Source organism: Micrasema longulum, unplaced genomic scaffold (genome assembly GCF_059751315.1).
Source record: "Micrasema longulum isolate JH-2025_06_02 unplaced genomic scaffold, ASM5975131v1 h1tg001800l, whole genome shotgun sequence".
In the NCBI taxonomy this organism is placed as follows: domain Eukaryota; kingdom Metazoa; phylum Arthropoda; class Insecta; order Trichoptera; family Brachycentridae; genus Micrasema; species Micrasema longulum.
The window spans coordinates 8552-35933 of record NW_028278974.1 but is presented as its reverse complement, the minus strand read 5'-3'; the positions used below and the strand labels follow the sequence as shown (position 1 = coordinate 35933).

At 31.3% G+C, this 27382-nt stretch overlaps 1 protein-coding gene across 1 annotated transcript; it reads left to right on the top strand.

Annotated features, from left to right (window-relative positions):
- The first annotated feature begins 263 nt into the window (after window positions 1-263).
- On the top strand, window positions 264-23716 carry LOC148273947 (uncharacterized). The gene is made up of 5 exons (XM_088237890.1): window positions 264-388; window positions 2321-2642; window positions 4687-4878; window positions 19932-20074; window positions 20297-23716. Exons 2-5 carry the CDS (start codon window positions 2328-2330, stop codon window positions 20559-20561), a joined length of 915 nt encoding a protein of 304 aa, XP_088094016.1. The 5' UTR covers window positions 264-388; window positions 2321-2327; the 3' UTR covers window positions 20562-23716.
- The last annotated feature ends 3666 nt before the right edge of the window (window positions 23717-27382 follow it).

Sequence of the window (27382 nt, the reverse complement as noted above, 5' to 3'; positions counted from 1 at the left end):
AAGCTTATTTTGCAGATTAATTTATAAAATAACGTCACGTAATTTATGTCAAACAGGAATAAACATTGTTCAGTGAAATAAATAAAAGATTCTGCAATAAAAAAAACCCCTCTGTGAAAATTGTATTTTCACAAATTGCATGTTTAATCCATAAAAAAATCTTATCATTTTTTTATAGTTGTTGCTTCCATTATTAAGATAGGTAATAAAATAGGTACCTACCGTTGCGTCCCGTAGTAAAACGTGATATTTGAAATAATTTAAACTATATATTCCTAAACAAGTGATATTTTACAGGAACGTCCAAACAATAAATTTTACTTCACGATAATTTTTCTCCTCTTCATTTTAAGAATTCGGTTGCTTATATATTGGTGATAATATCGAAGTACGTATGACACATTTCCTTGCTCTTATGTCTATGCTTAACCAATTTTTTATATCACATAAATGCGATAGGTAGTTGATAAGACTATGTACTAATTGTGTGTTACCTGGCATTCAATTTTAATTTAGGGACATAATTAATTGCTCATATGCTCCCTTCTATAAATATCTAATATATTGTCGATTATTGGGTTAATTTAAATTTACGAATTTTGTAATGATATTTGCGGATTTAGTCATCAATTGATTGATGGAAGATAATATTGTTTAATTACAATAAAAATATTTTTTCAACGGTGCAATTGAATAAAAAAACAAAAATATATTAAGTATATCTAAATGTTTGTAGACATGAAATGAGGATAGATAAATAGCAGGTTATAAGCCCCGTAGATGCCTAGACTTATATTATATTTACTTCTCTAAAATGTTCTTAATCTCTGTTATAATATGCTAGTATGTATCATTGTTGAATTACGTTATAAAATAAAATATACTGGAACCTCGTTTTGCACCGTTTCGAAATAACACGGTCCAAAAATTTTATTAATTGATTTTTGAAAACATTACTTCAATAATGCGAGATTTGTTATATTATTCTTTTAAATCAGAGGCCCGGCCCATCTGGTGTTGTCGCAGTAAAAAAATAGTACAAAAGGTCTGCCAAGAGATAGAAATGCAACATGCAATATAAGTCGAAAAATTTAAAAGCCGTTAAAGTTTTCTTGCAATATGTATGTGTTGACCCTTTTTACTACAAATAACTTTTTATAATATGTACGTATTGAATGTATGTTTGCAATGCATATGTTATATTTAAATAAATTAATTGAATTGAAATATCTGCCTACGCACGTCTTAACTGTTCAATGGTGTTAACTATTTAACCCGATCTCTAAGCGAGATAATATTGTGACAAAATTTCAAAACGAGTCACCAGAATATTTTTTAAAAATATTTGCGCTTTCGACCAGTTGTGAATTTGTAATTGTATTAACATTGTTATATATTTTTTTACGTTGCGTAAATAAAGAGGCATAAGATTATATCCTAAATGATTTAATAATGTCTTTAATTATTATTATTATAAATAACGTACACAGCGCCATTTTCGTAATATTCGAGCAATATTTATTATTTGTTGACAAAATTAAAATGACAGAATATATTTATAAATAAAATAAATCAATGAAATAAAATGATTTAAATTGCATTACTTTTTATTATGCTTAACTCATGTACCATAGGTTCCAAGTTCGTTTCCTGGTGAGAACAAAAAATTAAGTGTGATTTTTCTTAAACCTGGGTGTTCTGTGCTGTATTTGGTCCTCTTGGCTTTTTGTGGTGCAAAAAAAAATTAAAACGTCACTGTACCTTACCTAGTATTTAGTTAGGTAAAACAGTCAAATTAGCTAGTGGTTTTTTTTTGGTAGAAGTTTTATTGTAATCCCAAAAAGTAAGAAATTGGATAAACATGCTTTGAATGGTGGTTCTATACTGCAATATTTTATTGTTCCTGGACTGGCACCTGAAGCGTTAGACTGGTCACCTAACTTCCCATGTAAAGAAATAATTGAGATATGTTGCAATGTAAATGCAGTTTCCCGTGCACAACTGGCTGCGAATATTGAAATGGTGATGTTTATATTTATAGTTTAAATGTCTTAAAAACCATCAGTCTAACGATGTCGAGAGAGCGATGAAACCGAGTGGATTCAAACTCATTTCGTCTGTCAAACTAAATGGATTCAAATGAACGCTTCGTTAAAAAAATGATTAACAAGTATCATCTAGGTGGTTTAATTTATAATAGGGCAATTTTAAAAAAAATACGCCGGAAAATACAATTATTATCAGGTACTTACTATTAATTAGTAATTATTTAATTATTCGTTCGTATGAAATGAAATTTTTATATTACTCGCTGTTGCAGTGCTATTATGCAGTCGGATGCCGCTTCGTCCAATAACACAGATTTTAAAATAACCCAAAACAAGAACAAAAAGGAGGCTTCTAAAAATATTACTCTAGCTCTCGTCATCAACTCTTGGCGGCTGAAGAGGGAGGAAGTAAAGTCGCTCCGGGCAACCTTGGCAGGGCGGACGTCTCGTGAGGACCAGCTCCAACTCCAAGTGTCCTCCCTGCGAAGTCTACTCCAGGCTGACTGCAGTAAGCTCCGCCAAGCCATGGCCGAGGTCAAGAGACTGAGGGAAGAACTCAACACTCGCTGCGAGGAAAGCCAAGCCTTCGAAAACGTAACGTTTCTTCTCCCTTCTTGCCAATAATTATCGTTCTTTCATCTTATACAAGTTACGGTGGTTGTTATTTACTGCGAATAATGTTGCGGGCTGTGCCCGTGCAGTGATAGCACGCCGGGAGCGTCTGTTTTTTAGGTGAGAGTATTTTTAGATTGAGTATGCACATGGAAGTGTTTATTTTCAAATGTTAATCTGCCTCACGCTACAAAATATGATATAGATTCTTTGACTATGCATGTTGTTTCAATACTGTTACATAATACTTTATTTATTGTCCAAATTGGTCGCCAGGACTTATGGATAAGCGACGCCCCAAAATTTTATTGGATTTTTGTATCTACATATGTATTTAATATTGCAAAACATTTATATGAAGTACAATTGAGAATACACAAATATTGGATCAAAATATGATATATTTTTCTAATGATTTCAAAGTGAATACTACTTCTTGTAATAATAACTGTTCATTTAAACATGAGTTTATTTGACTCGATATTAATTTACACTTTTAGTTTTTTTTAGTAAATATAGCGAATCGATGTAACTCATATTTATTATGTATCTCACCTACACATAAAATCACAAGAACTATGCATAAGAATCCATATTTGTTATCTACTAAAAGTTAAATAATTTAAAAAATGTATTTTAATGTATTATAAATAATTACTAAAAGTACTGGCCTCTGCATACAAAAATTTTCGCCAAAATTATTTTATTTTATAGATTGTGGTGTTATAGTCTTTGCATATGAATATAGTACATATAATAATATGTATATTTGCATAGTAGTCAGGTTACACAATAATTTTAATTGTTCTGTAACTATTTGAAACGTATGCAATTTTTTCTGTTTTATCCTGTAAAACATAATGTAATCACAAAAAATTCAGCTTCTGTTCTAAGATAACGCTCTGATTTATAGTTTGGTGCAGTCTATCGGTTTCCTAAACGCTTCTTAGTAACTGCCGACTGCGTTAGGTACCTACTGGTTACTGCGTTAACATCTCCCCAATCAGTTTATTTTTGTAGATTTATTTATGGTGAGTTCGTCAGCCGTTCGTAGTCCGCGGGCTGAGACTAGCCAGCTCGCTGACAGCGAAGTGCGGAGATCTTACGGAGATTATCGGCGATTTAGCGCCGCAGCTATGACATACATAATATTTTTACCATTTTTATTATTAATCACGCATACGTTATAATGTATTACATATAAATAGTTTATTTCACTATGAATAAATACTCCACCGAATAAATATAGGGAATTGGAAATTATGATAGAATTGCAGATATTTACCCCGCACGACGCGACGCCCACGCTGATACGCGACGCCGACGCGACAGTCAAATTATAACTGATGCATTTAATAAATGATTAAAAATATATAATCCAAGTGAGATAACCCTCAACCTTACTTATACTTTAAAGATGAACCTTTTTTACTGTATTAGTTGTATTATTGTAAGAATGAAGCTTTATTGAAAGAACGAAACGCCGATTTTTTTACACTGATACTGAAAAACTGGAAAAAAGTAGCTAAAATTTCATTTTTACGTGACCAATATTTGATACCCACCTCAATTATTGATTTATTATTTTACTAACTGATTTATTATTTTATTAGTTCTTATTGTTATATCTATTACCTATATAAATGGTTAAAAACGTGTAATTAGAGTTACGATAATTAATTTATTTGTTAATTGACTTTGTATAAGTATTAACGGATCGTATAAAAATAGGAAAAAAATTAAGTATATATTTAATATTTTACATAAGAAATGGCAATGTTTTTTTTTTGAAATTTAAATAAATCGATAGGCAATACAAAATAGATGTGTATAAAAATAATATTTTAAAAATATAGTTTATAAAAAAGAAGCTGGTTTGAATTTCAGTGCTTATCACCTTAAATGTTTTCAGATTTTTCTCTCGTAGAAGTTGGAGCCATTTATTGGATCCGTAATTTTGGAACCATTTTTAATTATTTTTTTTATTCCTTTCCTCGATTGACTATGGTAAGGTCTTATTCGGCAGGAGAAGTGTTCGCTGCAGCGCTCCGCCAGCCTCGCCGCGCAGCGCGCCTCCGGCCTGCAGGAGCTGTGGCGGAGTTGCAAGGGGGACCTGGCGGCGGCGCGGGCTCAAGCCGCGCAGGCGCACGACCTCCTGGGGGCCGAGAGGACCAAGCTGCGCCAGGCCAAGGAACGCAATCAGGATCTAGAGGACTCGGTAAGATTTTGTTGCACTACAACAGGCCAGAAAGCCTAATTACAGTGATGAATGACTTCACAGAACACCCAGGAATGAGAAAAATCACATTAGATTTATCAAAACACTCTTTTTTCTATCACTCGTATTCCTTTTAAATCTCCGTTCTATTTTAAACTACCTTCTTCTTAATTTGCGTTCTATTTTAATGGTTTGGCCAGTTTTATTTTCCTTATCTGTTGCTTTTCAACATTGAGCCCGTTGAAATAACGTTTTCTTCATCGTGAGTTATTTTTTTGTCAGATTAGTACATAAATACGCGCTATAGTAGCGTTTTCTACGGCCGCGAGAGCGTTCAGAATAGCAGCCTAGAAATTGAGTTATTTACTCATATACCACTGAGTGTTTAGCCATGCAATTTTCCAACAAGCAGCTTGTGGTCTCTGCATAAATCGGTTCTTCGATAAGCTCTAACGTCAAGCATTTCCCGCCTGTGCGTCAAGCGGTAGAGTAAGTAAGTGGTCAATTTCCGATTTTGTGCGTCCATCTAATGAGTTAATATTATATACTTGTAAATATTTTTGTTGGGAAAGATAGTACCGCCAATGGTGAGCTCATTAAAGTAGCCAATTCTATGAGTTTCAAACCATTTTCATTAGTACGACTGAGCCCACGGGTTCTTTTTATGGAGGTACCTCATACCCTAGCATTAAAGTCGCCGATGATGACTACACACTCTCGTTTGGGTAACCTAGATATAAATAATGCAGAGTGTATCAAATCATAAAAATTGTATTTAGCAGTGGCATCTGTATCCTCTATAGGAGCATAGCACTGGAAGAGGAATGATGGAGCTATCGTGCTTCTTGAAAGTTGCGCATTTCAGGCGTCCTGAAATTGGTTCCCTTTTCACAGTGAGTACCTTCTCCAACATTTATTGCCACTGGCGATACTATTGTTCCTGGATCCGTATTACAATGGGAAGTTAACATACATCCTAAATTTTATCTACCAAGTAAAATTAAGTTTTCTGTATGAAAAAGCGAATATGCATACAATTATTTTTCAAAACATGTTCAATTACAGGTAACCAAATAAGATACTTTAAATTTTCATACAAATATACACATTTACGTTCGTAAATATCGATTTTACGTTATGCGCGCGGCACGAAGGTATCAGGGCCTCAATTACATTTTTTTTTCAAATTACAATATACTACAACTTTTGTAAAATATATCAATACTTGTTTTTACCCACAGCTTCGCGCATGTGGTATTAGGAAAAAATAGTTACGTAATTAATTAGTTTTGTCGTTCAATACTAAGAATTCTCCCGATAGAAATATATATTTTTTCGGGACTGAAAGTAGCTTGTGTCGATTGCTGGTCCTCCAACTATCGCTATGAAAAAAATACGACGATCCGTTAGTCTATGGCGACGTCGCATAGTTATTATGTTCATAAATAATGCGAAATCCTACTACAAAACCAAAACGATAAGCAAACCAAACTAACCATAGATTTTTTTTTTTTACATTAAGGCAATCCATCCTAAGAAGGATGATTTCTGAACCATAGATTAACCAATTCAAAAACTTAAAGAACCAATTTCAAATGTATTCTTTTTGACGTCCCCCCTTATCGCCTACTCATTTTCAAATAATGTTGTCCATTGTTGATAAAAAAAAATACATTGTACTTTTTTCAAAATTCGGTAGGAAAAATATGTATTCTATTTTACTTGTCACCTCTTCGAGATATTATTAAAAATACAGTTAGTATGTGTAGTTTGGAAAAAATGCCTGAAAAAAATAATTGTAAATGGATATATAAATTATTGTAATTGATAAGCAAAAAAGAAACACAGTTTTAGATTATAATATGTTTTTTTTTGCACTACAGCAGGCCAGGAGGCTCAATTACAGTGGTGAATTACATCACAGAACACCCAGGCTTGAGAAAAATCACATTTAATTTTTGTGTTCTCACCGGGAATCGAACCCGGAACCTTCCGTGTGTGAGTCAAGCGTCTTGACCACTTCACCACGGATGCCGCCTTCTTATATATCTTATAGAACAAATTAATGTTTTTTTTTTTTTTTTAAATGAAAACAAAACTTAAGTGTGTTGTCATACATATACTTATGACTTAAAATTATACGATAAGAAAAGAAAAACAAAAAAAAAAACAATAAAAGAAAAACAGGACGAAAGTCTGTTATACATATACTTAAATTCATGACTTAAAATCATTATACAGTAAGAAAAGAAAAATAGGATCAGAGTAACTTGTTCTTATAGTTTATTATGTTCTAGTACAGTCAATCATTCAATATGCAATAGTTGGATGGGGAGGGGCTTAAAACGCTCATCTTAGACCTTTAAAAGTTCTACAGAAAAAACTATATGAACCATCTTTGTTCTCAACTACCGAACTGTTCAAAGAATTTAATGTTTTAAGAGTGGAGGATATCTACGGAAAGTGTTGTATGCTCCAGGTGCATAAGGAGAGCCTCCCATCGGACCGTATTACGAGAAGGTTAAGAACAAGATGCCTCGCTCTACAGAGAATTAAAACTACGACGGCCAAACATCATCATGCATATATAGGACGGAAGCTTTTCAATAATTTACCGCAAAATCTACGTCAAGAAATAAATTACGGAAAATTTAAGGATAAATTAAAGAAAAGCTTCTTGACATAATTAACATAAACTGTATTTTGAAAATAAAGCTGTATGTTCAATATGTGCCTGTGTTTTAAATTTATAAATTTTGTGTTTTTATTAAAAAAAAATTACTGTTATATTTTCTCAATTTTTAAAATTGTTTAATTTTATTATTTTGTTTTGCATTTTTCGTTTCTTTTTTATGTTATTTTGTAAACTTGACAAACACAAGAGCCAGACTCTTTTTTGGCAAGTTTTAACCTTAAGTGTTCCATTTTTTTACTGCATGTATTGTTTATTTATGCTAATAACGGTTTTTTTTTTTTTAATACATATAAAATGTTAATGATATTTATTTTCGAACGGAAAATTCAATTTCGCTTTTAAACAATTTAAGATAACTGTTAACTTTCCACTGTAATCGGGGCCCGGGGGTCCCCAAAGTGCACCATTGTAGGTAAAATAATATTACAATATAACTGTGTATGTAGAATCTTGGGGGTATAATTATTATTATTGATATGCAATAGTAAAGTAAGTATCTAGTTAGTTGCTGTATGCTAATGTTAGTTGCTAATGTTAATACATCATTGTTGTGGGTAATATAATATTATAAATTCGAACAAGTATTTAATTGTGATGGATCATTTTGAATCCAGTCCATTACATCGGTATTATTGATTGTTGATATTTACTATAAACAATAGAGCTACGTTCAATTTCATTAGATTATAAATACGGAATCCTTTACTTGCTAAAACTAATTGTTGTTTTGTGGACTTATGTAGATCTAGTAATAACCTTACGTTCAACGTTCAACTCGTGACGGTTTTTTAGGGCTTACCCACATATTTTACATAAATAGATCACAATAATTGTGACTCGTTGCAATAACTGAATTATGATAAGTATTATCTAACGATCGTCTAGGTGTTTCCATATTACCCAATACACGTTAATTCAAGTTAGCGTGGAAAATCCAGTTAGGTACATACCTGTGTATGTATACACTATAGACATGCCGATAACGCAATATCCCGGCTGTAAAAGATACATGCTCTTAGATCTTAATCGTATCAATACTTTGATTCTTCTTCTTTTTTTTTTTGCCTTTTCACCTCTCAGCTCGGGTCAATACTTTGATACTATGCAGGTAGATATTACGAGTGTAGCAAACGGTGGCTAGTCTATGATTAATCCAAATATTATCATCTATTCCAAAACCAATATATTTACAATCGCTAAAATCAAATTTCAGAGCTGAAGGTCGATAATTTAATTTTTTATTTGATTCCTTTTCACTATTATACAATTTTATCTTGTTTAAAATTGCTATTGGTATTTAACAACGTTTTTTTAATGCGCCGTGCGCCCGAAGACAGCAGATAAAACGGTGTTTTTTTACGGGTTTGAATGGTTATAGTTCCCATAATAAATTATTTTTTAAAAACGAAACAATATAGGTACACGCCAATGGTAAATATCTATGGTGTGTAAAAAAGATCTCTGCGCTGGTTTGGACATGTAGAGCGAATGGACAACGAAAGAACAACTAAAAATATTTACAATGTGAATGTTCATGGATGCAGAAATAGAGGAAGACCGAGAAAGATATGGCATGACCAAATCCAACAAATACTTGATGATGGATATGGCAAAAGTCAGAATAATCAGCGCGCGTGCACGAGGAGATCTATAAATAAAGAGGAATCGAGATCCGAATGCAAAGATATAGTGATATGGCGTTCTATCCGCTCTTCCTACCCTTACGGGGAAACGGCATGATAGTTAGTTGTTGTTGTTATTGAAAAAAAAACATTTCTGTAATGCCATAATTCAGAGAGAAAATACGTGAATCCGTTTGAATGAAGAAAAGTCGGACCGCGTTTCCTCTTGATTAAACATAATTAAGTATACTTACAAAAATTAACTAAAAAATCTTCAGTAAAAACCTTTCGGATAAACGCAAAAAAGATGTAACTTTTCATTAGTAAGTAACCTAGGACTTGCTTATGATTGAATTCCAAATCTAAAAGTAATAGACATTCCAGATATTATAGATATTTCATAGATATACCCAAGTACTTGTTTGTGTTTGAATTCCAAAACATAAAATAATTCATTATTTATAAATAAAGAATTCTTTTAACAAATGTCAAACTCTGCTCAGGGATGCATTTTGGTCAGGAATACGATTTCCAAAAATGTATCGAATGTCAGTTGATATTATTTTAGTATATCCAAAAATCCAGTAAAAATAAATATATGGGTAGAAATTATAAGGAATGCAATGAAATAATCTGATTGGGATCCATAAAAAAACGAGTGCTGTCTGTAAACATTCAATAACATTTTTTTTTAATACACAAAAAAATAACATCCATCCATAGAATTAAGAAAAGTCCGGAAACCGTATACGCACATCAAACAGAAGGCGACTAAACTACTCATAAATGAGTAGGTTTACGTTTTGATCCATTAGTTTCTTTGTAGACGTCGCTCAGTATGCAACTCCTGATTTGAATTCAACTATGCCGTGTTGTGTCCTTTTAAATTGTAGAAATACTGCTAGGATCTTAAAGAAACGGGATGCAATCACATTTCATGTGTAATTAGCAAATGAATGTGTATGTAACAAATGCATTACTTAAAAATTGAATTATTTTTCCATCTGTCAGATTGTCGAAGAAACAAAATGGAAATTTCGTTAGTGTTGCCAGGGTAGTAAATTTGTTTACTCTACTTTGCTCATCTAATGAGAGAACTAATGAAAATTGGAATTTGTTTTATCGTGGACATTTGACTGACATTATCTTTAAAACATCAAATATTATTTAACATGATATAAAAATTTCCGTTTTATGTAAAAGAAATTTTGTTTTATATTTTAAGTTTAAAGTTCATTAATTCAATTACTCTTATTAAATGACCCTTTACTTATCTACTCTGTTGTGTCAATGAATATTTCCGCGTGCACAATAAAATTTTAGAGAAATTGACAGATTGCTTTTTTTACCTTACATTTGTGTTAAAATTATAATTTATCCCATCGTGCAACATGACTTCACGAATGCGTGCGATGAAAGTAAGGCATAGTGGGGGAATTATTGGACACAGTCCGATGTATTTAAATATGATTCTACGCTCCTTCTGGACTATTCTTAATTCTATGCATCCATCCATTTTTTTTGTATACGCATTCTCGGCGAATGCAACCCTAGTGATAAATAAATAAAACATTTACGCTCCTATTTTTTTGTACTTAATAAATTGAAGATTTTATGAGCTTAAAACCTTCTCGCAGCAAAGACGTACATTTATCTGAAAACTGAACGTAAATCGGTCCGGTAGTTATCGAGTCTATCGAGGAGAACCATTCGAACATTGCCTTTTATATATATATATATATATAGTATATAGATAGGTATAAGATATATATCCGCTTGTATATATATACAAGCGGACCCGACAGACGTTGTCCTGCCCGAACGTTAGCTTGCCTGCTATAAGCTGGTTGAACAAACATTTTTTTCGTAATTAATTACACACGTTATTTACTTTGGACGTTTTTAAGCTATTTATACAGGCTGTTCTTTAAACCCTGTCGCATCCGAAACCACGATGATCAATATGAGTAAGAAGACATATTGGCTCATTGAAATATATTTTTAGAACAAATATTTTTTTTAAAAATGTAAATGGTTGCTTACTTCTGCAAGAGTAAACGAGGAGGGGGAAGGGGGGAGTCTTACACTGCGCCGCGCTCCCCTCACGTCTCCCCTGCAAAAATAAGTAACAATTTGTTTTTTAAATATTTTATTTAAAAAAAATATTTGTTGTATATATTTTTTTTAATATACTAATATGTCTTATTGCCCATACTGATCATTGTGGTTTCGGATGTGACAGGGTTTTAAGAACACCCTGCATATTCGTAATAAGGGTTTGTTTTATCTCCACGTGTGATTGGCTGAGAGGCCTCATCGTGCTCAAATCGTGCAAAAATCACTACTCTAGTGCCACAATCTATGGAGAAAATACGTGAATGCGTATTGATAAAGAAAAGTGAGAGACCGTTTTACCCTGAGCCTTCTAAAATTATGACACTCAACTCATGCCCAACTCGAATTTAGTCATTCTTTTATCGCCAGCCGTGTTTTGATGTGAGCTTGACATTTTATTCAAAACCAAAATAAATTACGAAAATGAAAAAAACACATCGTTTAAATATTCTAAATTTCATTACATTACATTTTTTTGTACGAAATATTCCAAATCAGCAAAAGTGCTGGTCTGAGGGTATATTACTTATTATGACACAATAGTTTTAATAAAAAGTCGATAATTTAACATTACATATCACTAACACGGGCTGTAAGAACTGGTTTGTTCAGGTGTTTTTTAAGTACGTATATGTTTTGTATAATATTTTTCAGGTTTATTTGAAAGTGAATTGTAGAATTTTATTTCAGTAAATACAAAATTGTTTTTCTTCTGTTAGTTCTAGGTTGTTCGCAAGTTAAATTGTACGACGTTCTTGTATTTCTTGTTTGTACATTGCAGTTAAACTTTAATTTAATATTAGTCTTAAAATGAAAAGAAAAATACTTGAATGTGTCGCGAAAGCGTGCAAAAACTATTCGAACCAAAGGAAAAATACTTTTCATTGAAAATAAGGTACTTAGGTACTTGTTTATGATTGAATTCTAAAACCAAAAGCTATTGATATTCAAATATTGAATTTAAGTAGACACTTTGGCACTTGTTTATGGTCGAATTCTAAAACTATTTTTTTTATTCCCGAACGTTGGCTTGCCTATTATAAGCTGGTTCAGCAAACATTATTTCGTAAATAAGGACACATGTTATTTATTATTCCTTTTTTGAGCTATTTATAAAAAAGTTATATGGGTAAGTTTTTCGTTCTATCTTCTCATGTGATTGGCTAAGAGGCCTCATTGTACATAAATCAAAATTGTACAAAAATCAGTGCCCTAGTGCCATAATCCAGGGAGAAAATACGGGAATACGTGCTAATGAAAAACAGTTTTAACACGGTATATCTGAGCCTCTAAAATTATGACTCTCAACTCATGCTCAACGCTAATTCTTAAACAACCAGCCAGATTTTACGATATATTTCGTGTTAATGAAGAAAAGTCAGACAGCGTTTTACCTTGAGCTTTCTATAATTATGTTATAACTCTTGCCAAAAGCGAATTTAGTAATCTTTTACTCGCCAGCCGTGTTTTGACGTGATCTTGACATTTAATTCGATACCAAACTAAATATATTAAAAAATGCCTGATTGTGGTGAAAGCATGCAAAAACTGTCCGTATAAAAGAGAAAAAGACTTTTCATTGATAAGTAGGTACCTAGATACTTGTTTATGATTGAATTCCAAAACTAAAAATTGTTAATATTCCCGAACATTGGCTTGCCTGCTGGTTTAGCAATCGTTTTTCGTTTATTTTATTGGTTTAGAGACCTCGTCGTACTCAAATTAAAATCGTGAAAAAATCACTACTCTAGTGCCATAATCCATCGAGAAAATACGGGAATACGTGTTGATGTATAAAAGTCAGACCACTTTTTCCCTGAGCGTTCTAAAATTATGACACTCAACTATGAAACTATGAAAAAAATATGAAAAGAAAAATGCCTGATTGTGTCGTAAAAGTGTGCAAAATCTGTTAGGATAAAAAATACTTATATTTTAAATTCGTAATAAGGGTAAGCTTTTCGTTTTATCTCTTCATGCAATTGGCTAAGAGACCTCGTCGCGCTCAAATCAAAATCATGCAAAAATTACTACTGTAATACCAATAATCCATGGAGAAAATACAGGAATATGTGTTCATTAAGAAAATTCAGAGCGCGATTTACTCTGAGCCCTCTAAAATTATGGCACTTTCATCTTCATTTTCAACCCATGCCCAACGCGAATTTAGTAATTATTTTATTGTCAGCCGTGTTTCGACGTGACCTTGACATTTAATTCGAAACCAAAAGAAAAAAAAAGAACTAAGATAGACCAGGTCTTGTCTTGAGGTAGTAATTATTATTTTTTTTGTCGTATTTTTAATTTTATTTCGTTGAATTTTATTTCATTTGTACCTGTATTTAGTATAAGAAAATGTGTTTACCATTGTTGGAATAGGCTATATAAGTCCGTCAATAAATAAATAATAATAAAAGAAAAATGACTATCGTGAAAACGTGCAAAAACTTTCTGGATAAAAGGAAAATACTTTTCATTGATATGTAGGTACCTAAGTACTGGTTTATGATTAAATTCCAAAACTAAACATTTTTAATATTCAAATATTGGATTTAATTACATTGGTAGGTACCTTGGCACTTGTTTGTGGTTGAATTCCAAAACATGAAATAATAATTTTTCAAATAATGAATTCTTTTTCCAAATGTCAAACTCTACGCTACTTATCGACAGTGGTTCATTCTGTGTAAGAATCCGTTTTTCAAAAATGTCTCTAATGTCGGTTAAATTTTTTAAAACAATACTAAAAATCCATTAAAAATATGTTAACTTGTAGAAATTAAGGAATTGTTAGGAAATTATTCAAATCAGTATCCATTGATAATAATTGATGTTTGTAAACGTTAAAATACAATCTTTTTTAATTTACAAAAAATAACATTCTCCAAATTTTTTGGAATATGCATTTCATTCGAATGCAACCCTGGAAAATCGATGAAAACACATAATGCTTGTAACTTTTTTCTACTCAATATATTGAATATGTTATTGTTTGTAAACCTCGAGTACGTGAATTAGAAAATTTTACTGCACGTAAATCTGTAAAGCCATTTTAGAGTTTTTGCGAGACACAACACGGTGATTCATTTTTATATATATAAGAAGATAGAAGAAAGATAGATAGATTTAATTTTGGCCTAAAACATTTCAGCTCAATACAGATTTTTTACCTAAAGAGCTGAAATATTTTCCACCCAATATAACCGAATTTGTGTATTTAAATAAATATATTTTTTTACGTTAATTGTTTTGGGCAAAAGTAATATTATAATTTTTTATACAACTCAATTCACTATTAATTTTTTTACTACGCACTTTTTTATTACTTGCATCAAAAAAATTAAAATTGACAACAGGCCCTTTCGTAAATTATAATGCTTGTCGGTAAATATTTGGACATATTAAAAATTTTGCTGATAAAAAACCAAGGGGTCTGAGAATTACGAAACTTGAAAAATATTTTCAGGCATTTCCTAGTAGGTGAAATAATTTGATTGAATCCCACTCATATAAAAAAAGATTTCAGCTTTCAAGGTATCAGAAAGCTCGCTTATGATATGATAGTAAAATATAGTTTGCTTGTTATTGTTATAAGTAAATTAACTGATGTTAACTGATTTTCCATCAGAATACGAATCATGTCGTGCCGCCTAACGATAGATTAGCGAATTTCCCCGCTTGTACAAGTTGCATGGCGGAGTTTCTCCGGGTGGCGAGTGGTGAGTCACCCGCCCGAGGGGGGGACAGGGGAGGATTGTTTAGCCTTATTCCTGGAATAGGTGACTCACTCGCCGGGACTCGCATCTCCCATACCCAGTGGAATTCGTCACCGCCGGGATGCGTATTGATCTTGGGAAAGTAGAATGGAGATGATGATGCTGCGAGAACTGGCGTCTTGGTGACTCAGGAGATATGACGAGTGGAGAAAGTCGCGTTGCGTGAACGCTAGAGCTGGAGCAGTGGAAGGGGCGATGCTTAATGCTCCACAGACAGTAGGTAATAGGTACCTATCTGCTAGTATGCGTCAATTTTATTTACTAAAGACGTTTTTCTTGGTTAGTTCTCAAGTACCTAATCTTCTTTCATAAATACCATTAAATAGACGTACGTACGTACTTACTTAAAAAAAACAGCAGAGTACAAAACAAAATAAAATATTATGAAAACAGAAAATTAAATTTTACTCATCATCATCATTGTTCCGTTTCAGAATCCAATCCTAATGGTGGATAGGGCACTGCATTGGTTCACCAATTGCAACGTATATTAATCATTTTTTGTTTCAAGGAGGTAAGATGATCAGTCTTACGCTTCAGGTGCCAGTCCAGGGACTGTGAAATATTCCAGTGTAAAAACACCCTTTTAAATAAATATTTCATGCCAACCATGTCGGTAATCGAACCCTAGACCTATTGCATAGTAAGCAAATGCGCTGACCACTGCACCGCGAGACCGTCATTTTTAATTTGATTAACCTTGCGAATATTAATTTACATACTGATTCATGGTTTAATATAGCCTAAATGAAAATGATGTTTCCCTTCATATTTTCTGAATGAGGAACTTCAGCCCTACTGGAAATGGGATACAAAAATATTTTCTTACCGCAGTGAAAATTAGAGCATTAAATTGTTTGGCAAAGTTTCTTGAAAATGTACGAAAAAAATGATAAACAATATTTTAATAAAAACTAACTTTTTTGAACGACGTCACTAGTTCATATAAGTTAACAAATGATAAGAGAGCTAGCTGTCAAAGATTTCCGGTTTACTTACCGTCAACGGACCAATTGGCAGAACTGACCGAGAAGAAGCGGAGAGAACTTGAGGCCTCACACGCGGAGTAATTTCAGAAATTGGTGGCCTCCGTGGCGACTCACATAAGACGCTTGACGCACACACGGAAGGTTTCGGGTTCGATTCTAGGTGAGATCACGAAAATTGAATGTCATTTTTCTCAAGCCTGGGTGTTCTGTGATGTAATTTAGCACTGTAATTGGGCCTCCCGAACTGTTGAGGTGCAAAAAAAAAACTTTAAAAAATTGATAAATTTTTAGGCTTAGTTTAATAGTCTATTAACAAATACTAAAAATAAAATAGACCACTGAACTCCCATCATTACAATTCCGCTTTTGTGTTATAATGTAATATTTACACTGTTTATAAAAGAAGGATTTGATAGTCTTTTGATTTAGTGAAAATAATAGACGATGCGCTGTGATGTTATCATTTTTAGCTTATGCACAATATAAAAATATTTACCCACAATACATGAATATATATATAATTTAGGTATATTTTCTATTTATATCATTACTTTTAAGGTCAAACCGCACTAGCTGGACTTCGCCAAAATGTTGTATGGAGTGCCGCGCAGTGTAGGGCTGCTGTAGTGCTATTTGTTTCATCCAAAACAGTGAAAATAATATTTTGTGTTGCCGTGACGCGCCGCGCAGTCCCGCACGGTGCCGCTCTTATGCAGTTTGACCTTTACATTCGAAGTCGATAATTTATAAGTATATTATTATGGAGTGAAGGAAACGTCAAATCCGGTCAGTTTGTCTAGGAAAATGAAACATAAACAATGAGTACCTAAGTTTATTTTTAAATGTTTTGTGAATACAAAAAAATATCTCAGTTTGTTTATGGAAAACAGTAGTAAGTATTGAATATTTTCCAAAAGTCATCTGGGCTTTGAAAATCAGCTGTTAGGGTAGTTCCTCTAATAATCTTACAGCGAGCGTAGTATTAGATCGAGCGTAGAATGAACACTTCGGAGTTTGCGCTGTAGACAGTAGCCATGATACAAGTTTTCACCCACGCACTGAGTCAGCCAGCTCATGGATATTCCGCATTCCTCTGTACTATACACACTACGCACCCTCCCGGCCGCGAACTTTCAGCGCTGCGCCTGAAAATTCGGCGCCAAATCGACCAGAAACTTTTTTACAGTCAATATTTTGGCGCCACAATTTTTTAATTTTTTTTTTATTTATTTAATTATTCGTTGCTAGAATCTTATTTAAGGAAACCGAAACCAGAATATATTCTTTTCGTTCGATTTTATTTTTATTTTTAATATATTTTAAGACTGCTGTTATTTTTAAGAAAAAATATTTACTCAACACAAATAATAAATAATGTACTTGAAAGTAATATGACAGACATTGCATCCATAGGTCAGGTTAGAATTATTGAGATATTTAATTAATTGCCTCAAATGTTACAAAATTCATAGAAACTTAAATATTTAGAAAATCAATTGGAACCCCAAAGATTGTCGAGAAAGTTCAGTGGTATGGGAAATTGGATGTAAAAATGTTTTTTAACATACATAAAAAAATAAATATATATATATATAAAAATTATAAAATGCAATAGTAGTTATGTGCCTAAAATGTAAAGAAGTGTACCTAAAAAAACCTACTGTATCGAGAACATCGTTATGAGTTTAAAACATTAATATTTAGTTAACTATATTCAAGCATTAGGTCGATTATAAGGTACAGTTTTCCGTGGGAAATACGAAAATGCGTTTAGAAAGTTGATGTTCGATTCGTATCGTTTTGGCGCCAACTTTCCGTCGCCATGTTTCCCGCCTGTCAGAATGGCGGCGGTTATGGCGGGCGGCCTTGGCGCCCGGTAGCCGCGAGGGGAACTCGAATTATAATCCTCGCGTGTCAGCGTGATAGGGAAACAAATTATATATAGGGGACCGGGATACTCATACGTACAACACGTGCTATATACTGAATTTAATTCTCGATAATAATGAGTAATTTGGACTATAAATATTCGAGCATAAGGACAAGGGTGGAGAATTCCTGAACTATTTTTAAACGAAACACGACATGTAAAAACGTTTTTTTTTATTTTTAAATATTCCGGAAAATAGCTTTAAACGAGTAAAAAAATACTGATTTAGTAAACTTCAATAAAAAAAACGAGTGGAGATACATGACAATATAAAATAAAGCATTCTAAAAATGGTGTAGGCGTAAAAACTATAATGATGAGATAATTATATTACAGTTTTTGCGCCTACAAAAAAGAATAATAATAATTTGAAATATTTTTGGAAATAGTTAATTCCTGAAAAAAATATTTTAATTTATATACACGTATATTTATTGCCCTTATTTCGTCCATTATTTTAGTACCCTTGTATTATTATAAATGTATTTTTGTTATATTTGCGTGGTTTTTATTTGTTTACATCTTTTAAAAATAATTATTGTAATGAGGCAGTTCAGCATTTAAAAAAAGAATTCTTTATATTGTTTTATCAAACTATGCCACAAAAATGTGTTTTTATGTATCGTATTATCATCATTATTATTTTTCAAAGTTTTGTAATTTTTAAATTAATCTGCCTGTGATGTCAAATGTTGATATCGGAAATCGTTGAAAAAAATGGCTACCCGGAAACAGGAAATCAATTGCAACACTTAACAATGCCAGAAGAAATTGTTAAACCATTTTTATTAATTTTTTCATACATTCTTGAGGAACTTTGCTGTATAATGAAATGCTTTAATTTTTACCATGTGTAAGAATAAAAAATATACCCAATTTCTCTTAGCACTAAACTTCCTCATTTGCTTAGGCAGTTAACATTATGAATAAATAAAAAATTAAGTCAATCATTTGTTCACTCATGACATTGATTTATTTTATGAAAATTTAATTACATCACAAATTTTATTTTTAAATGTGCACATTATATATTTGCGTTCTTATGATTTACCTGAATATGTTTTAATTTTGGGGCTGAAATAAATAATAATAAATCACTCACTATTGGAAAACGGGAATCATTTAGGGTAGAGTGGACTTCAAACCTTGGACATCTGATCCCTGAGTCTGCGACAATAGCTATGGGGACCACAGCCCGATTCTAAAATAAATTATTTGGACTGAACAATCAATACTATTTTCACAAAGCTGTGATTGATTTTAAATGAGTTAGAGTTACTTTGTGGACTATGAAAAAGCTTTTGATTCCATTGAGATGTGGGATATTTTAGACGATCTAAAAGACAGCAGAGTAAATTAAAGATATGCCACCCTCCTGAGCAACATATTGTCGGCCGGCGTACATTACCGCCAATCTGCTAAATCAACCTTTTGCCGGAAAAAACGGATCTTAAAATCAAATCTAACACATTATTTAGCTGCACAGAGAAGTATGGAACGTGTTATGCTTGGATTAATATTAAGAGATAGAAATAGTAACGATTGGATCCACAGTCAAACCAAATTATGTGATGTGTTGGAAAGGATTGGTTGGTTGAAGTGGAAATGGGCAGGCCCTGTCGCTCAAATTTCTGATGGAGATCAAAGAATATGAAGCCCCAAGGACGCTCACTCATGAGGTGGACGGATGATATTCCGAGGTTTTCCGGTAGACAATGTATGAGAAAGGTGCAGAACCGGGAGGAGAGGATGAGACAGGGGGAGGCCTATGTCGTGCAATGAACCAGCATGGGCTGATTGTGATGATGATGATGAAGAGTTTCCTATTAATAGTTTGAGTACACAGATATTTAATAGAAAATTGTGTGGTTAAGTAACCCAATTAACTAAACATTTCACTACATTATTTTTTCTTTAATATTTCAGATAAATCAAAATAAAGACGATAACATGTGTTTGGAGAATGAGTTGAAAAAAGCGCGGATGGAAATCATACAATTCAAAGGAAGTATGAAAATTAAAGAGGAAGAATTTAAACTCATTGAATTGGAGCTAACTAACGTAAAAAGGTAATATTATAAAAACTACATATTAGTAGGTATATTGGTTATTTTGAATAAATATTGAAATGAAACTCACGCAATTATTTTATTATTTTTATAGAATAAGGTACACAAAAAAAATTAATCAACATCCACAATGAAAATTAATTGTAAAAAATAAGTTTAAGGCATAATATTTTATTATGTACCATCCTCTTAGTGATTCTTTTGTTTTCCTATTTTTTCTAGATGCCTGCAAGAGAAAACTGCCGAAGAAGAATATAAAAGCAACGAGTTAGAACAGGAGAGAAATATTATTACCATTTTGCATTCACAAATTGAAGATTTGAAAATGCAATTACAAGCAGCAAACGAGAAACTCCAAAGATGGCCATTTTACTTCAGTCCGTGGCCACTACACTGCAGCCTTAGTGTTCCATCAAATGTGGGAACTTGGTGGGGAACTGTGACACAAAAATTACTAAACATGGCAATGATTTTTACCACACGCTAATTTTTTGGAATTTAAATGACCATTTCTAAACCAGATAATTTTTTAAATAACTAAATGCTGCATGCGTTATCTAAACACAATATCAAACTAACCAGTTAATGAGTTTAATTAACTATATATTTTTGTCAACATAACTGTTTTACCATTTTTTTCCCCTTTACGTATTTTCATAATGTACATTAATTTTATCCTTTTTGAACTGTTTTTGAAATGTTATGCTATTAAACTATTCTAGTCCGAATTTAGTTAAAGATGTCTTAACAAGTTAATTCTGTAAGATAGTGTACCTGATATTTATTCGTAGTGAAAATCACGTATGTGTTGTGAAGGCATTTTTAACAGGTTCTTAATTTAAATATTTATGACTGTAATATGCATTTATTAAAAAATAAGGCTTGTGTTTCTTCACTATTTTTGTGTGATTTATTGTAACATTTAGATATAATTTTGAGTAATTTTTATATATTGCATTAATTCATAACATATTTTAAGAATTAAAATTATATTAATTTAAAAAGTGTTTTATTTCCTTATAATAATAAAAATGCGTATATACATAGTTTTATTCCACTTTTATTTATACTTCTTACCAGTGACCGGGTTTTAATGTCGGTACATCCCGATTATTAAAAGGAAAATTGTACTTCCTGTATTCTGAATAATGTCAATATCCTCTACAGTTTTTAAAATTATTTGCTTATGTCAATAAACAGTTTTGAAATAATTTAATTGAAATTTCGTCCCACAATTTCCCTTTCAAATGAATATCAGAGAATTCCTTGAATTGTTTTGTATACAATTCTGGCCTTTTCTCTGTCTTCTATTAACAATTCGTGTTCAATATCATCTTCTTGCAGAGAAGCGGCCATCTTAAATCTCGCCCGCATTAATAAGGTTTCAGCTCTTTAACTTCACAAACATCAACAGATGAAAGGGTTGAAGGAATATAGATGTTCAAATATGGGTAGAATGGTGAATGTTTTACAGTGTATAAAGTGGCCACTAAAACCAGCCAATGACAGGTCATAAGCCCTGTAAATGCCAATATCTTGTCTAAAATGTTCTTCATCACTGTTGTAATAATATATTGATCTTAAATATAAATGAAAAATTCACAACACGTCTGTTTGGTAGGCGTCTGCCGGCAGAGTGACAAAAAGTTCCTAGTGAGCGCACTCCCACAGCAATGTGCAGGCCGGGTGAGTCACGCTGGAACTTTTTGTCACCGTATTGTCATGTCACCACAGTGAGCGCACTCTCATACATCTCCATAGCACTAGACAGTGTGACAAAAAGTAACGTTGACTTTTTGTCACAATCAGAGGCGACTCTAAATATATTTTTTTCCGCATACCATTCTTTTTTTAAAACAAAAAACTTGTAAACAATAATGTAAAAATATAATTTGGATCTTTAGAGTTATTTAACAGTGGGATCATTATTTTTTAATTATAAGTGTTGAAATTTCCATAAACTAAGTACATTTTTCACCCGGATAAAAAATATTGATAAGATATATCAATAAAGAGAGAACTTTGAAATAAAAAACACTTTTTTCACTAGTATTTATTTCAATGACTGTTGATTTAGTATCAAGACATTGCGCTTTCCTTCAACATAATTTTTTTATTCTATATAACAGATTACAATAAAAGTTTCAGTATACCACATACTACATAGCAGTATGTATCTATTAATAAGTACAAAGTTTGTACTGATTTCAGAAATATATCTATATTAAAATTATGATAATCTACATACTATGTATTTATAATATGTTACAGTATTGCTATCATATTCAACCAATGCTACATTGTCTCGAAAATATTATACCCAAAAAGAACCGAGTGAAAATTAAATAAATTTAACAGCATACATATAACAAATTCAAAGGCATTTTAATTAAAACCAACAAATAAACTATTATTTTTTTTAATTTAATAAAACGAAAATACATATGTTTTTATTTTAAAATACTTTTACCGTATAATTTTAACAGAGTAATGACTTAAAAAAAATTACAACATAGTAAGGAATATTACAATTTTTGACCTGACCATTTTTGTAACGCGTTTATGACTTCCAAAAATTTGCTAAGCATGGTTTGTGCAGAAAACATTTCAATTGTAGTGCAGTGCGGTAAATGGATATTTTTAACCTTTTTGTTCCAAATTTGATCTTTTCCATTGTACCATACACCTAATTTCAATATTTTGAAACTCTAAACTAGTCAAAAATAATCTAATTTAAATTAGTTTCTTTTACTTTTAATAATCCATAAAAACTGTTGAAATTTATATATATTATTATCTTGTTTAATCTTTGAATTAGGTGCAATTACTCGAACTTTTAAAAAATCTGATAATATTCAGAATTGTGAAAATGACTAATATTTATAAACTGATTTCCATTAAAAATAACGAAGTTTTAATGAAATCACACAAATCAAAATAATTCAATCTAAGAATATAAATAAATCACTGTTTAATATTTCTTAGTTATTATCAAATAGCAAAAACAATAGGAATAACAGTTAGGTACCCTAAGCATTTTTTAACTATAATTTTTACGAGACATTTATTATACATATATTTATATGTAAAACTTATCATTTTTATAATTAGTAATTGGGAACAAATATGTAAAAAAAAAACAATGATTCAGGGGCACAGTTTTAAATTATGAACAAAAAAATTGAGTTAATATCACATTAAGTACATAAAAATAACCATGGATCAGTAATAATAATATTATATCAATTCAACTTTGGCCCTTTCTATTCTGGGATTCCAACTTTGTGTCTACCCAGGGTTAGCATCCCATTCAGTCAAAACAATTATTTTATGATCCTCAATATTTATAATGACGTTGAAGATTATTCTACTTATTAGACAAACAAAACCAATATTACATACATATTAATTCATGTCACATTGTTCATACACACTTGGTTTGATTTTTGTAACAAATATAATGTAAAATTTGTAAATTAATTGAATCAGTAATCTATTTTCGGATAAAAACTTGTTTTTATAAGTTGCAAAGGATTGTTAAAGCCGAAATTCTATTACACAATAAAATTAGCCACACCGGACAACACTTAAAATTTCATTGTTCAAATGTATTTATGAATAAAATAAAACATATGTAACTAGTACCTGCATATTTATTTACATGTTACAGTATATTATACATAACGTTATAATTTCATACAAAATTAAACTGTTTATTTTTTTTTGCCATATGAAGCCATGAGTGGGAAGTTTCAGTCAATAATATGAAAGAAATACATTATATGCATTTTATGCACGTGTGAGATTTATAGTCATAAATACAAATCGACTAAGTTATCTTCTGAAATAGAAAACGTTTTTGAGATCTCAAATACGAGAAAGTGGTAAATATTTTTCTATGAGGTAATATTTTTATAAAACGGCGCTATATATTTTTTCTTTTTAACTACATACGTATAATAGAAATTTGTATATCTGAATTTATTTATCTAGATTCACATTAACTAAAATCTGCATTCTGTCAATAAATGCTTGGAAAGTACATTGGAAATTAAAATACAAATGTATTTGTAGGCTATTTAAGTATTAATACAAATGTGTATGTATTAGAATTCCATTAAATTACACTGATTATATTATCAATATTGCCTCTGACAAATCAAGATACATTAATATAAGTATAGAATATTAATTCATAGTTGATCCCGTGAAATGTGCATCAACTTAAATTTACATATTAAATAATACATATTAATATATTTAATTATGTTCTAACTTTTCTATTTTTATGTGCAACTATATAAACGGAGTCTACATAAATACTAAAAATTACCTTTTTATCAGAGCCTAAATAATAAAATCAAAACGAAAATATTAGTATTTAATTTATTATATCTTCTATTAAATCTGATCTAATGTCATTAAATGCTTAGGATAGGCACAGGAAACATTTATCCAATATAAATATATGTATGTACAAAAAACATAATCTTTCTAAACCAGTTTACAGTGGAATTGTTACTGTCAAATAGCAAGTATTATTTTCCCATTGAATGAAATACATATATTTGTATGCACATCGAGTATTACATACAAATGTAGCTTATGATTTGAGTGAAGCCATTAATTTAAAGTACGCATAGATACCAATATATGTACATGTAAATTAAAGTATCACATTGGTATTGAGATATGTGCTAAATTATAAAGGCTCAGACTATACTGGGTAAGAGAAACACATCTTTCAATTTGATTTACGCAAGGACATGCCTATGTATATGTTTTTTATTCAATGCCAAACAATTTATTTCCATTTCTAGGTAAAACTTATAAGTAACTTAATCTAATATTAAAAATTGATTTATTTATGGTCATTTATGATGACGAAAGGACTGATCAAATAAATACCATAATAGGTAGGTATATATAGGAAAACTGTTATAATAACAAATAAAAATGTGAATTATTATTACCAAGTAAGTATTTATACAAAATTCTTAAAACAAACTAAACAAAGCACAATGTATGTATAAAATGATAAATATATATTTAAAAAAACATTACTTCATAAATATTATTATATTTGAAATAGTCAAGAACCTGCATGTATTATACACATAGGTACCAAGAAAAAGATAAACTATATACGTACTTGGCAGGTTAATTTAGGAGTTTTTATTAAACACTTAAATCTAAAACAATTCAAATGTGTATAAATACTATTGTGTTAATTATATGAATTAGCAGGTGTGCAATGTGTTTGAACTATTGTATTAATAATATAAACTATTTTTGACTGTTACATTCTAAAATAAGCATAAAGAATGTCAAATGCCAAACTCATTTGATCTAGGTTATTTGGAATCTTGGATACACAGAAATTTCTGCCCTTTAGGCCTCACGGTGTATTTTTTTGTTGCTAGGAGAGATCGAAATTTAACAAAGAAAAATCCGTCACTCAAAACAATTCTTCCAGCACCACAAAAAATATCCAGATGGGTATATCAAATATCAGTACAAAAATTTAGATTAGTGAGAGATCGAAATGTAGGATTTATTCAAATAACTAAATCAGACTAAATAGTTTATGTCGAGAAAATTGCAAGTATTAAGTAAGGATATTTTCCCTAATTAAAAGATAGGATACATATTTATTAGAATACCTTCTTATGGTTGCAATGGCAAAACATATTAATAAAAATGTTAAATATATATACATAGCTTATAGCAAGGGTTAATTTTATAAGTACAATCCATTAAAATCTTTAATAACCTTTGCTTTATATGTAACAAAATGCTTTCATATAAATCATTCAAACGTGTGCTTACACAAGCAAAAATTGTGTTTACTCGGTTCACAGACAGGCACTAGCACATTATCATAGGCTCATTAAACATTCAAATGCACTGTTTATCTACATATATGAAGGGTAAACGGCTAAAACAGGCTCGTTGCATTTTTTGGTAGATATTAATGCCATTTTTTTCTCATGAATGAATTCAATAAAAAAAGTGTCTCCCTATCTTATTCATGGCTGGCAAAAAAACAGTTGAATTGCTGCAACGAGCTTATTTTTGTCAGTTCAAAAAATAAGTTTTGAAAAAATGTAAAGTACACTTTTTTGTTTGTTCTTTTCCGTGATTGTATGTAAAAACATATTGTCTATGCGAGTTCAATACCGCGGAAGAGCCATTTGTCAAAATATTTAGGAGGGACAAAAAAAGTCACGATTTTGTAAAATAAATCAATTTGAATAGAGTTTATATTGAATTGTTGATTTATATTAGAAAATCCATTTTTACCACAGTATACGTCCATACGAAGTTAATTGTGGCAAGTGGTTAAACTGGTAGGCATGCATGGCATATTTGCTGCATTATATCGTCGTATCCAACAAAAAAGGACACAATTGCAAACAACCTTGTTTATGCAACGTTGCAATTGTGTCCTTTTTCATTGGATACAACGATATTCGCTGTATTGGTTTTAGGGATATACGTGATATTGCTCGCTTCTTTAGTGGGGATGATTCATTTGCGGTATTGAATTTAATCAAATGCAAGTAGTCTATTGATCAATTTCGAAATTTAAATACACCAATCAATGTGACTTGTACCATTCAACTGAAAACACAAAAAAAATGTATTTTGAGTTTTTTGGCTAATACGCGGTAGTGAACGATAGGCGATATATTTAGGGATGAAACATCGCCTACCAAAACATCGATACAGTGGGGCGTCGATATATCGAAGAATTTACATTGATGTCTAAAAACATCGATATATTTCCTAAAAAAACATTGAGGTATTAAAACATCGACAATGCAGACGGTTTTGTCGATTTTTTGTACTGAAAATGTTTAATCCCACACAGACACAGACATCATAACTGGGATCTTAAAAAATCTGTCACTTCCCCCCCCCCACCCTAGAGGTGCCGGCTAGAAATTATATTTTCCCTAATTTCTATTGACTATATACAAAAACATCGCCATTTCGATACATGATGTTTTTTTCTGAACGAAAGCGGATGTTTTATTCGACGTTTTTTAGCGATGTATCTACTACATCTCTAGATATATTACATAAATTGAAAACCTATTTTATTAAATACACGAACCCAGTGCTCCACACATTCTTCTTTTCTCCTGTAAGATTTGTTATTAGTTAATGAGCCCGTTCTTGCTGTGATCTTATGGAAGGGTACAATAGGTATATAGGTATGCTACATTTATAAGTAGCATACCTATATAAAGATTAATTAAATTCATTTACCAACTGAATGTAAGAAAAAAAAAAAATTGTCAG

Excerpts from the sequence above, each read along its gene's own strand:
- LOC148273947 (XM_088237890.1), top strand. The coding sequence starts at position 2,328 with ATGCAGTCGGATGCCGCTTCGTCCAATAACACAGATTTTAAAATAACC. Across the intron at positions 4,879-19,931 it reads ATCAGGATCTAGAGGACTCG|ATAAATCAAAATAAAGACGA; the intron begins GTAAGATTTTGT and ends TTAATATTTCAG. Across the intron at positions 20,075-20,296 it reads GAGCTAACTAACGTAAAAAG|ATGCCTGCAAGAGAAAACTG; the intron begins GTAATATTATAA and ends TATTTTTTCTAG.